This window comes from Camelina sativa, chromosome 9 (genome assembly GCF_030686135.1).
Source record: "Camelina sativa cultivar CO46 ecotype springtype chromosome 9, ASM3068613v1".
Taxonomy (NCBI): Eukaryota; Viridiplantae; Streptophyta; class Magnoliopsida; order Brassicales; family Brassicaceae; genus Camelina; species Camelina sativa.
In genome coordinates, this window is record NC_141888.1 from 30,316,192 (window position 1) to 30,329,383 (window position 13,192).

Genomic DNA, 13,192 nt, shown 5'->3' on the forward strand with positions numbered 1-13,192 from the left:
ATTCCACCCACAACCACTCAGGGTTAAATAATAAAAGAGATTACCTGAAATTAATAAAAGTCGCCACTAATGTTTATTTTTTAAAATAAAGTTTCAACCGTTTAGTCCGTGTTGAACTCGCGTTTTATATCGTACACACCAAACGATGCTTAAAAACGCTGATTTTGCCTTGTATCAGAGATTTTTGGGGGCAACGGAGAAATTTTTGTTTTTAGGGCTTTTTTATTTTTTCCTTTCTTTCTTTTTGGGTTATCATCGTCGTCTCAGATCCTGCTTAAAGGAAAAATCTTTTTTTGTTCTTAGATTCTTCACTCTCGTCTTTTGATCTCTTCAAGTTTTGGTGTCGCCGTCGTTCTCGTTTCAACCTTTTTTCCGATCTTCAATCAATCACCCGCGTCTGTCCAGACTTGGGTTCGGAGGATTCACGAACCTGGGATTTTTTTTTTTTTTTTTCCGATCAGATAGATAAAATTAGAGATTAGGTGGTAAAAATATTTTAAAATTTGTTGGGTGTTTTGGTTTGGTTTGATGATGTTGACACGAACTGTTGGGGTCTGAAGTAGTAATAAGGAAGTGAAAGTGTGTAAGCAACAAAGAAGAATATAATGAACCTTTACATTCGCCGCGAAGCTTCCAAGGTTCGTCTTTTATTTTTTTCTTTTCTCATTCTGATTTCTCTGTTTGAGTAATTTGGCTTTGGCTCTTTGTTTTTTTGTAGCTATGGAAGAGATTGTGTTCGGAAATCACGACAGAGATTGGTCTCCTTGCTGAGAATTGGAAATACCTTCTTGCTGGTCTTCTCTGTCAGGTTTCCCATCTTTTTAATTTCACTTTTTCTGATACCTTCAACCTCTGTAATTGAGCTTCGTATATTATTTGAATTCGACACCTTTTTTGCTCTTAAAAGTAGAAGAAGGGGTTACAGTCATGGTTTGTTATACCTATAGTAACTTTAGGCCTTGGGAGATATTAAATCACAAGACTTGAAATTACCCTCTTTTTCTTTCTATGGGTTTATGTCTCCTTTGGTTTCTTTGGTTCAGTTAAGAGTTGATTAGGTGTTAGTTTTGAAACTTATTTGAATGCATCTGTTATGTGCAGTATATTCATGGTTTAGCTGCTAGGGGAGTTCATTATATTCACCGGCCAGGACCAACGCTTCAAGATTCCGGCTTCTTTGTTCTTCCGGTTTGTCTCCATTACTTCAGCTCGTTTGGTTGATCCTTTCCTTATATTCTTCAGAATATATGTCATATGTATGCTCTTGTTCGCTTTTTTGTATTTTAGGAGCTTGGTCAAGATAAAGGCTACATAAGTGAAACTGTCTTCACTTGTGTATTTGTTTCATTTTTCCTGGTGAGTTTCCTCAAGATACAAAATATTCATCTCTGGTTCTGTTCTGACTAAGCAGCCGTTATATGAATGGTTTGTTTCGCCTTGCAGTGGACTTTCCATCCTTTCATTGTGAAAAGCAAGAAGATATACACTGTTTTGATATGGTGCAGGGTTCTCGCCTTCTTAGTTGTAAGTACCCTTTACCTTTAGCTAAGTAAATCAATACAATTCAAAGGTTTTACCTCTTGATGTTTTTTTTGCCAATTTTTCCATTGACAGGCTTGTCAGTTTCTCCGTATTATAACATTCTATTCGACTCAGCTTCCTGGCCCTAACTATCACTGTCGAGAGGTATAAACTAAACAGATATCTATACAACGACTGGGACCCTAATTTATAATTCGCATTCATGTGTTTCTTGTGTTACATACAGGGCTCTGAGCTTGCCAGGTTGCCAAGGCCACACAACGTTCTTGAGGTGCTCTTGCTTAACTGTGAGTTTTGAGCATTTTCCCCTTCCTTCAACATATCTTTTTATGTATGTTTTCTTCTTATGTGATAATACGCTGATCTTATTAGTTCCTCGTGGGGTGATATACGGATGTGGAGACCTGATTTTCTCATCGCACATGATATTCACACTAGTCTTTGTCCGCACTTACCAGAAATACGGTTCTAAAAGGTACAAAGTTTCACTAGTCATGTGTCATAAAACAATAAAGGAAAGATCATTTCCATAATGTCTTGTAAATGCTCTCTCAGGTTCATAAAGCTGTTAGGTTGGGTCATTGCCATCTTGCAAAGCCTCTTGATTATTGCGTCCCGTAAACATTACACAGTCGATGTGGTTGTTGCGTGGTATACTGTGAACTTGGTTGTCTTCTTTCTTGACAACAAATTACCAGGTCTGCTTTCTTTTTACTTGAGAAATTAGTTTGCAGAAACCCACAAATATTTCTCATTTGATTTTTTTTTGGTTTCTCAAAACAGAATTGCATGATCGAACAACGGTGTTGCTCCCTGTCACCACGAAAGACAGAACCAAAGAAGAGAATCACAAACTCTTGAATGGGAACGGTGTTGATCCAGCAGATAGGGTAGGTATCTGAATTAGGGTTTTTTATGTCTGGTTGAAAACCCAATAGATGTGTATATGTTGACCCATTTGTTCTTTCAGAGACCGAGGGCTCAAGTGAATGTCAAAGACAGCAATGGAGGTCACACTGATAACAATACCAATGGCACATGAGAGCTCAGTTTTCGGGTTGTTGATCGTTGGTAAATTTGATGATATGACTATTGATCAAGGATAGAGCACGATGCAGTTTGTATATTCTCAGTTCCTTGCTTGTCAAGTAATTGATGTGTTTGTTAGGGATCTTACACTTTTGATAAATGATGAAAATATAACCAAAAACACCAATGTAGCCATTTTAGCTTTCATCAACGTTTACTTAGATGTACAACCACTGCCTATTTGGGACGATGACTATACCTACTATCTAATTAGAATTTGGGACTGATTTTGTTGTGTTGTCTACAGTTATGAAACATTCTATCGCTATTTTGTAACTCTCTTGAATCTTGATGCGATTTAGAGCCGTTTACCAAATAACAATCATATATAATTGTTCGCTCATGAAAGTGGAGAATAATATTAGTTGGGGGTGACGTTTAAACAAACAGAAACATTTGGGGGGTGAAAGTATAGGAATCGTGATAGAGAGCTTAAGGGAAGAGGGGAACGTGGCGTATGTCGGTAAGGAATGTGGTCAAAGGCACATCCCATGTGGGCTCACATGTTTTACATCTTCTTCTCACGACACTTAACTTTGTCACCCTCTCTGTCTCTTTCTTTTTCTCTTTCACATTTTTTTCGGTGCTCATACTTAAATCAATTTAGCTAGCTAGATAGTCCCAAAACTTCCAACGAACCAATATGTATTCATTCTTGGATATTTTGAATGACTTCTATAACCGTTTCGAATTACTATATTTCCCGTTACGGTAGAGTCGGTTATTTTTGAGAATCATTAATGAAGCTGTAACCGATGTTAAATGATCAGTATAATATTATATGGGGTGTCAACTTCATAGAACATGCTAATTGAATAATATATACGAAAAGAGTATGTAAGATAAAACATGGTAATTGATGGTCCAAAACATCACTTTGTGTTTAGAGATGCTGAAATATTTTTGACAGTGGATTTATTAAAGAAGGTTATAGAATACTATCAAGTTTGTTTTTTTTAGTGCCCTACCCGATCGAATAATTTCATGGACCCACTGGCTTGAATGCAAATATTTTGGTAAAGTCGATGTTGTCTTCCTTTTATTTTGCTTCTTTTGTGGTTAGATATTGTTTCTTTGGATTCGGTGTCATATTCTCAAAGATTATTTGGCGTCTGACGATTGGCTAATCTATATTCGTTTAGAAGCTGCAAAAGATAGGAATACCACTGACATAGCGATGCACACATATGATCATAAACATATACTATATGGTTGGTATAATTGCAATGATGATAATGAAAATTAATTGTTTCAATGTTTCACAAAGGAACGAGTAATTTCATTTCTTTTTCATGCAGTCATGATGCTGCACCTTTAATTTGGCTGGCAAAAAAAACTGTTTCTTTCTTCACTTTTTTTGTGTGTAGTAGTATTGTCAGTTGTAGTATTTGAGTGAGTATGATAAAAAGAGGGTCCTTCGGTGTCATATATATGGGTAGTAAAATCATTAATTCAAATGCAGAAAGACAAAGACATTATCATTGTACCAACTGTCTTGATATGGTGTGTTTTTATGAAGTTCTTGATTTTTTTTTTTTAACCTTTTTTTAATTAATGTTTTGACAAATCGAATAGTAGTACTTAACAACGTGGATAAGTAATGTAACGGCTGCTTTACCAACACACACATGACACATGCAGTAAATAACGTCCCTAAACTACATAGTTAATTTTTATATGTCCTCAAGCAATTATTTGTCTATCTCCCCAGCTGAGCTAGAAAGGCCCAGAACAAGACAATTTTAAAATACACTAGTACATTTTTTTCTTTTGGGTTAAACTACGTCATATTTTTATCTTTACCATTTCCAAATATTTCAGAAATGGAGATAACGTGTATCAACCATTTGTAATTTTGTAAATCATTTCTTCTCCAAAAACGACAACTTTTGAATCAGTGAAAAGTTGTTGATAATTGAACCAAAGATATATAACGAGTACGAAAGTTTACTATCCAAAGAGATTCGATGTCTTAAGACACAGTAAAAACAAAAATAGAAGTGTCGAATGCAAACACCGACACATGCTAAATATTTTCCCGGGCGGCCCTTATACATATCACACATCTCCAAGATTTGATCATTCTGCTGGTTTGAAGATTGTAGAAACTTTTAGTGGTAATTATTAAACTCAACTTGAAGATATGTAACGTCAAGTCAACCATTAGTGTTTTCATAGTTATTGTCTTGTACATCCGTTAGTATTGGCTAAACAACCTTAACATACGCTTTTACGAGTATTTTTTAGGTCCTAGTTGAAAGATCTTTAAGGAATATATAAAAGATCTGTATACTAAAAAAGTAGTATGAATTCATAATAATACTCCAAAAAAAACAGTTGCTAGAAAAAGAAAACTTAAAAAAAGTCAATCAATCGCCAAAATATGGGTCTAATGATGAAAGTTCACGCGGTTTCAACATGAATAAAAAGTGTTTTTGCTTTTTGTGCCTTTTTTTTTTTTACTTTCAACGGTTAAATAGTAAAAGCGATTCGCTATGAAAATTTCACCTCTATTATTTGATTTGATCTCTTTCATGTGGGCATATACTATACTCTTTCATAAAATTATTATTATACATTCATGTCTATAATTTTTATTTAGCTTATGTTTCATATTTAGAAAAATAGATTCCCTAGTATACAAAAAAACAAATGAAATTTATACAAAAAATACAAAACAAATGAAAAAAGGAATTTTAAAAAAGTTTAAAAAGAGAGAGGCGCAAAGTTTTGTGGAAAAAAACAACTTTCGGATATAAAAAAAACATTTAAATATTAATTAGAAAAAGAACAAAAAAAAAGAAAAAAACAATTCTCTTTGTAGAGAGAAGTCTGAAAACGCCGAGAAGAAGAAGAAGAAAGCTTGAGACTTTCTCTCTGTATCCATTTCGAAATCGATAAAGACTTCAACTTTTCGGTGTGCTAAAACAATGACAGCTTTCGTATAGTTTCGATTTCTCAAAGACTTTCTCTCTCTTGATTCTGCACCGTAGTCTCTGATCACTTTCTCAAATGGGAGCTCGTTGCTCTAAGTTCTCATTCTGCTTGTTCCCTTCTCACTTCAAATCCGCTTCAGTTCTCGAATCTCCTGATCTCGGTCTGCTTCTGTTTTCCCAACAAAGGTTTCATCTTTTTTTGTCGTGTTTGATTTTGAGGGTTTTGTCGTCTGATTTGTGTTTTATCATTCTTCTCCTTGGTTAAGAAAATGGAGGCAAATCGTGGCCGAGTTTTAAAGAATTCAGATTGGAGCAGCTTAAATCTGCTACTGGAGGTTTCTCTTCAGATAACATTGTATCAGAACACGGCGAGAAAGCTCCTAACGTTGTCTACAGGGGAAGGCTTGATGATGGTCGTTTGATCGCTGTTAAACGCTTCAATCGCCTCGCTTGGGCTGATCATAGACAGTTCTTGGTAATTTTGAAAATCCCTTTATGTTGATGCCCTCTTATCGGTTTTAATCTCTTGCAAAGATTTGGTTTTTGTGTGGTCTAAATCTGGTGAAAATGTTGTTTGTTTGATTTAGGATGAAGCGAAAACTGTTGGGAGCTTGAGGAGTGATAGATTGGCTAATCTGATAGGATGTTGTCACGAAGGAGAAGAGAGATTGCTTGTTGCTGAGTTTATGCCTCACGAAACGCTTGCAAAGCATCTTTTCCACTGTGAGTACTAGTGAGAAAATGTGGTTTCTTCATGAGAGATTGTATAGTGTCTTGTTGATGAAATTGATCGGATGTGTTGTGTGTTTTGTAGGGGAGAATCATCCGATGAAATGGGCGATGAGGTTAAGAGTTGCAATGTGTTTAGCACAAGCTTTGGAATACTGTAGTAATAAAGGGAGAGCTTTGTATCATGATCTTAATGCTTACAGGGTTTTGTTTGACAAGGTGAATATATTGATTCCATCTTTCCTTATCTTTCTGAGTGATTTTGTATTTGAAGTTGTAAAATTTGTTTATCTTTTGTTGGTTTACAGGATGGGAATCCGAGGTTGTCTTGCTTTGGACTGATGAAAAATAGTCGAGATGGGAAGAGTTATAGCACAAACTTAGCATTTACTCCTCCAGAGTATTTGCGAACGGGTAAAAACTCTCTCTGCTTCATGTTTATATATATGTCCCTTAGCTTCCAAAATGTTTCAGGGCACAAAGTTCCCAAGGCTAAATCAACTTTGTTCATCTTGTGCCAGGTAGAGTTACACCAGAGAGTGTAGTATTCAGTTTTGGAACCGTTTTGCTCGATCTCATGAGTGGAAAACATATTCCACCGAGCCATGTAGGTCCTCTACTATTAAAAAAGATATACAAACTTTAGATGTAATGTAGGACCTGGTTCATTGTGTCCTGCTGGATAGTTTTATCCTGCCTCATTCTTTCTCAGTGACTCTCTAACGTTTGCTTGTATACAGGCGCTCGACTTAATCAGGGGAAAGAACTGTGCAATGTTAATGGATTCTGCACTCGAGGGTCATTTCTCAAACGAAGATGGAACTGAGCTAGTACGCTTAGCCACACGTTGTCTGCAGTATGAAGCTCGTGAAAGACCAAATGTCAAATCTCTCGTTACTTCACTTGCCACACTCCAGAAGGAATCTGATGTAGCTTCATATGTTCTTATGGGTATCCCCCATGAAACAGAGGCTGAGGAAGAGCCTTCGCTTTCTTTGACACCCTTTGGTGATGCATGCTTAAGAGTGGATCTTACAGCCATACATGAAATACTTAACAAGGTTGGATACAAGGACGATGAAGGAATTGCCAATGAGGTCTTAATTTATTCCTTCGTTTTGCTCATTGCTTAGTGTTTTGCATTAGAGACTTGTTATGAATATGATTTTGTTTACCTTCTTCTGCAGCTCTCCTTTCAAATGTGGACCAACCAGATGCAGGAATCTCTCAATTCAAAGAAGCAAGGCGACTTATCTTTCCGTTCCAAAGATTTCACAACAGCAGTCGATTGCTACACTCAGGTAATATCTACAAATGCAACATGACCTCTTTTACATGTGGATTAAATATACAAAAATAAGCTATGTCTGTCACTAATTCAAATGACTGGTTTGTTATATGATGTAGTTCATAGATGGAGGAACAATGGTATCACCAACGGTTCACGCACGGCGCTGCCTGTCATATCTGATGAACGAGAACGCACAAGAGGCTCTGACTGATGCATTGCAGGCACAGGTTGTGTCTCCAGAATGGCCAACCGCATTGTATCTTCAAGCGGCTTGCTTGTTCAAGCTCGGTATGGAAGCCGATGCTCAGCAAGCTCTTAAGGACGGGACTACATTGGAAGCTAAGAAGACTAACAACAAGCGCTGCTAAATAGAGCGTTTTCGAAAGCTTTGTATAGGCTTATTTTGTTCCCTCTTTCTCTCTATATGCACATACACACATATGTGGGTGTATCTATCTATATATATGCATATACTTTTGATGCCTTCTTCTTCTTTGTATTTATTTTCCGAATCATGGTGATGCCTTGTTATTTCTAATTATGTATGTGCCTCATGGGAAGGTCTCTTTGAGTAATTTTTTGCAGGCTTTGTCCATTTTACCAATCAGTTATTTTCCATTGATTCTTATGAAATTTGGCATTCAGATGAGAATAAACTTATAAAAAAGTTGATTGTATGTTTATATATGTTTATCAATTAAAAAAAAAAAGGTAAATATCTCATGGCATGGTATTGTTTTGTAACTTCGATAATGATTCTAAGGGAAACACATGCACATGGCATACTTATATTTATAGAACAAGAAAACAAAACAAAGGTTACAAGAAAACAAAACAATGGTTTCATAAAGTTGTTATTATATTGGAAAATGTTAACTAAGAAACAGATACAAAAATTCAAACTCACTCACTCTGTATCATCTTCTCTCATATGAATCAATTGATGATATATCGCATCAAATCATAGAAAATGTAAGATACGGTCCATTATACATGGATCATCAATCGAAATATTAAATATAAAGTATAACACACACGTGTGGAATTAACGAAAACATTTTACATAGAAGCCGGAGCTAGAGCAGGAGATGAGACGTCTTCGGATGAAGGGCCTGGGGCAACCTCGGAGACAGGGCCTGGGGCGGCACCGGAGCTGAGGATTTCCAACATCGAACGGTGAGGATTCATCCGGTGAGCATCGCATAGATCAGGTAAAAATGCACCTGCATGAAGTCAATTGGTACGTTACATCTTTGGTTCATTTATTTACTACCAACCTAAAATCATATAATAGGATGCAATAAAAAAGAGAATCGCTATTATTTAATGTTAAGTGAAGCATAACCATCTATAGCTGCTACAAAAATTCCTTGCTTTGACGATACGAAATTTAAAAAAAAAAACATGAAAGTGAGTTTCGAATGCATGTGTAAGAAACTCGACGAATCTATACCAAAACACACAAATATATGATTCTTACTTCATTAATAAGCCATGATAAAGATTAAAGAGTTAAAGACCATAACTAACACTTTTTCTAGTTACGGCCATTCCTTGAAAAATTTCTTACTTTGGTAAATACATTTTTCCATATATTGGAAAATAAAGTATGAACTTCTCAACAAAACTTGTTGGAAAGAAACTAGAATCACATTATTAAATCACATTACATGTGTCTAAGCACAAAAAATTAAAAAAAACAAAAGAAGACCTTGTACATCAAAATATTTTCATCACGTATGCAATTCGTATAATCATGTATGCATGAATATTATTTTAAATGCTAAAGGGAATATTGATTATAGTACCTTCACCGGCGGCGAGATTGAAATAGAGATCAAGAATGTTAGGGCAATAGTTCAAGCAATCCGGCGAGCAAAGCTTAGCGGCGAATCCTGCCTCCATCAATGTGTCCGACGAGATCCCTACGGTTTTCCGATCAACCCCACAAGCGGCAACGCACTCGTCGCTCTCCACGTGGTTTACAATCCCTTCCACGTCAACCGCGGAAGTCCGGCAAGTGTATTCTCCGGCGACATTAGCCGTCTCCAACAAACATCTTTTCCCGGAAGCTGATATTGAGAACGCGCACATATTCGTTGGCAGGTTCTCGCAAATAATGTTTTCGCCTACAAAAATTATAGGAAAAAAAAAAACATAAGAATGGTAACAAAGATTCACATGATAAGGATTAAAGGCTTTAATCTTCCTATAGTATATCTTAAATCCGTCATCATACATATATGTGTTTGTAACATACCTAAAGCTGCATGGAGAAGAGATGAGAGAATGAGAAAGATTGGCAATTTGAGGGAAGAATAAGACATTGCTTCTGAGTTTTCTTTTCTTCTCTCTTCTTCTCTTTCTCCTTGTTTTTTGATTTTTAGGGGTTAAAGATTTTGAACCTCTTTGATGTTTTCAGGGGAAAGAGTAATATAAGAGAGAACGTGGAAATAGCTAGGACGCGTATATGTTGAAGGGAATGTTGTGGAGTTTTAGTGTGTATATATAAAAATGATTTGTATTTCCTATTTTTCTCTCTTTATAACATTCTCTATATATGGTGTTAATTACTATAATACTAAGAATTGTATTTTTGTCAGAAGTAAAGATTACATTTTGCATAGTAGTTGCAATTTTTTTTTTCTTTGTGTTAGGTGCTTGGTCAGGAATCAGGATATATGTTGTAAAAAATGTTTCTATAATATAATCGATACATATATGCATACTTTGAACGTTCAAAGGTTTGCAAAAGTTTGAATACGGGATTAAGATGATTATTTATATATCATTGAGTTGCTGCTATGCATTATCGACGATATAATGAAGTAGGGTATTTTACATTCTGTTTATATTGGAACTATGTGCGTGGATTGCTGTAGCGTCCGACTAATTTTACAAATGAACCAAATTTTCAAGCAGAAGGTTTTTAGCAAGTCCATCACAAATAAAAAATGTCTACATGATATACTACTATTGTTTAATCATTTAATGTTTGGGGGAACGTAATTAAAAGGTTTTAAAACAATTGTAAAAGATTTAGTTGGATTATCATTGTCATTGCAGTACTAATTAAAGAATTTTTGTTTATGGTGAGGGGGTTTCTTGGAAACAAAGCGACGTGCGTACAATACATGTCTTCACGTCCGTCTTTGACTCAACGCGTTAGTTCAAGATAATTTGAGGGACAATTTTACATTTATTTAAACTTTAATATTTTTTTATCAGTAATTGTTACTTGTCAATCAATATATGTTGTAATTACCAAAATATATATATATATATATATATATATATATATATATATATATATATATGTTGTGCCTAAACCCATGATAGAAGAGTAAATTTACAACAGCTTTATTTATCTCCCTTAATCTTCTTGATACTATTTAATTGTGTTTACTACATATTACAAAAATTAACATATATACGAGATCTAGCTATAACTTTTTGTAGTAATTGGAAACTCAAGAATTCATCCTAAATTCATTACACTGTGGTGAAATAACACATCAGTAATAAATAAATAGAAAGGAGAAAAAAAAAAGTGCAATGAATCTAAAATATAATTAAAAAATCTAATAAATCTGCCATTAATTGGTTGTCCTAACGTACACGAATACTTCTGTTTTGATGCAGCATCACCCCGAATATTTAAAAAAATTTGTTCCTAATACCATGCATTACATCGATTAGACAGGCGACAGCCAACATGAATCTCTGATGACTTTTTCTAAAATTGCATTCATCAATTTTAATCCAACTCGCTTTACTTTTTTGATAGAGCCATCAACTTTTTTGAGTTTATAATTGCATATTTATGAAGGGGGTATCTTTTGGTCTAAGGTAAATAATACAATTAAAATCTCATGTTATTGTTTTTTATAGAATGACGAAGTAAGAGTAATTAATCATTTGGATTTGGCTAGGCGGCCTAAGTTCCAGTAGGCCATAATTTCATATATGTATATATTCTACCATCAACGAATAAAGTTATGAACGTACGTATTACGTACACATTAAAAACAAAAAGGACTTTGCTTACATTTCCACAAATCACAAAGAAATGAATCACAACTAACAAAAAGAATTAAAATATAGTTATGTTAATATTGGTATTGGTAGTTTGGGAACATAAGATCAATGCGTTATCAGAATAACGGCGCCACATTCATCCTCCTTGATGTTGGCCAGTGGAGGTGTAAAGCCAGACACATGCTGCTTCGTTTGGTTGAAGCTCGCGGTTGAAGACTACCTGACTTGGATACTTGTGTCTACTTCCTTCTGCACTAGAAGAAAAAAATAATATTGCAACATAAATTTTGTAAAATGTTTGTTCATTTCAACTTTGTAACATATTTTGCAATTTTTTTTTAATGATGGATACACATCACAATATTATTGTAAAGTCATTGCAAATTTACGATAAAAAACAATCGTTGCAAATTTTTGTGACCAATTAGCAATTTTTTTATAACATGTGAAAAACTGCTGCAAATTAGCAAAAAAAAATCAACGATTGCAATGCTTAATTTTTAGTTTTCATACCAAATAAAGTTTAGTATATATATTTTGCAAACTTAACAGAAAAGAATATTGAAATTAAAGTAGAACTATTTTGGAAAAAAAAAAAAAAAAGTAGAACTAAGAAGTATACTTTGTTTTTTTATGTGGTTTTCGGGTCATATGAGTCAAAACTAGAATCAAATTTTGTTTTAATTCAGGTTTAGATTAAACAATAAATAATAAAATACGAAGAAAAATATATATTTTAAAATATAATATATTATAATAATTATCAGTAGCGAGACTACAAACGAAAAAGAAAAAAAAAACAGATCAGTTACATACGTATAGTATTTGCTAAACATTAAAATTTTATTATTAAATAATAATATCACTTACAATTGGCACATATAACTGACTTCTCTGTACCGTTCCTTTATTTTCTCATTTCTCATTTCTCATTTATCACATACAGTATATTTCGGGACTTAATTATAGTATCACACCACTAAATACTCTAATATGTCAATTAGACTTTCCTCTTTGTATATATAAACTTACTTCAGTTTTGTAAATAACTAGATTTTAACCTAATTTTATTATTTATATTTTATATATATAACTGATATAGTTTTATTATTATTTATATTTTATATTATATTTTTTTATTAAATATTGGATGTTTTATAAATAGAGAACTAACCTAATTTTCTGGCCGCTTGTGCGACTAAATGTTTATATTAAATTTTTAACCTGTAATATACTATATGACCATTTGTTTATTATATTTAGTTTGTTTTGTTTAGTGATTGAGATTCTATTTCGATTTTTAATTATTATAACAAAAAAATAAGGGATCTAAATGCATAATAAGTCATTTATATGATGTGATTAAGTCATATTTTTCCTAATGAATTAATTATCTTACACAATCTTAGGTAAAACAAAATGATTAATATGTCAAATATTATAATATTTATAGTGTTAGCAAATAATAAAATAAGGATTTAACCCGTGTTAGCACATATTTAATAATAGTTTATTAATTCCAACATGTCTTTTTTATAACCACATTATATAGTATTTTTTTTTACAT

The 13,192-nt window shown here is 33.8% G+C and overlaps 3 protein-coding genes across 3 annotated transcripts; 2 read left to right on the forward strand and 1 right to left on the reverse strand.

The window, feature by feature from the left end:
- Positions 1-15: 15 nt before the first annotated feature.
- Positions 16-2,858, forward strand: LOC104711979 (phosphatidylinositol:ceramide inositolphosphotransferase 1). Its single transcript, XM_010428764.3, has 11 exons — positions 16-638; positions 719-808; positions 1,102-1,188; positions 1,288-1,356; positions 1,444-1,524; positions 1,615-1,686; positions 1,769-1,829; positions 1,915-2,017; positions 2,098-2,240; positions 2,326-2,432; positions 2,513-2,858. The coding sequence occupies exons 1-11, from the start codon at positions 606-608 to the stop codon at positions 2,582-2,584; spliced, it is 918 nt and encodes a 305-aa protein (XP_010427066.1). The 5' UTR covers positions 16-605; the 3' UTR covers positions 2,585-2,858.
- A 2,317-nt stretch (positions 2,859-5,175) lies between these two features.
- Positions 5,176-8,162, forward strand: LOC104711980 (serine/threonine-protein kinase BSK6). Its single transcript, XM_010428766.3, has 9 exons — positions 5,176-5,728; positions 5,834-6,042; positions 6,155-6,290; positions 6,382-6,515; positions 6,605-6,710; positions 6,818-6,903; positions 7,037-7,393; positions 7,484-7,597; positions 7,704-8,162. Exons 1-9 carry the CDS (start codon positions 5,644-5,646, stop codon positions 7,953-7,955), a joined length of 1,479 nt encoding a protein of 492 aa, XP_010427068.2. The 5' UTR covers positions 5,176-5,643; the 3' UTR covers positions 7,956-8,162.
- Positions 8,163-8,428: 266 nt separating this feature from the next.
- Positions 8,429-10,177, reverse strand: LOC104711981 (uncharacterized). Its single transcript, XM_010428767.3, has 3 exons — positions 9,848-10,177; positions 9,396-9,716; positions 8,429-8,810 (listed from the first exon to the last, which is right to left on the reverse strand). The coding sequence occupies exons 1-3, from the start codon at positions 9,912-9,914 to the stop codon at positions 8,647-8,649; spliced, it is 552 nt and encodes a 183-aa protein (XP_010427069.1). The 5' UTR covers positions 9,915-10,177; the 3' UTR covers positions 8,429-8,646.
- Positions 10,178-13,192: the final 3,015 nt, after the last annotated feature.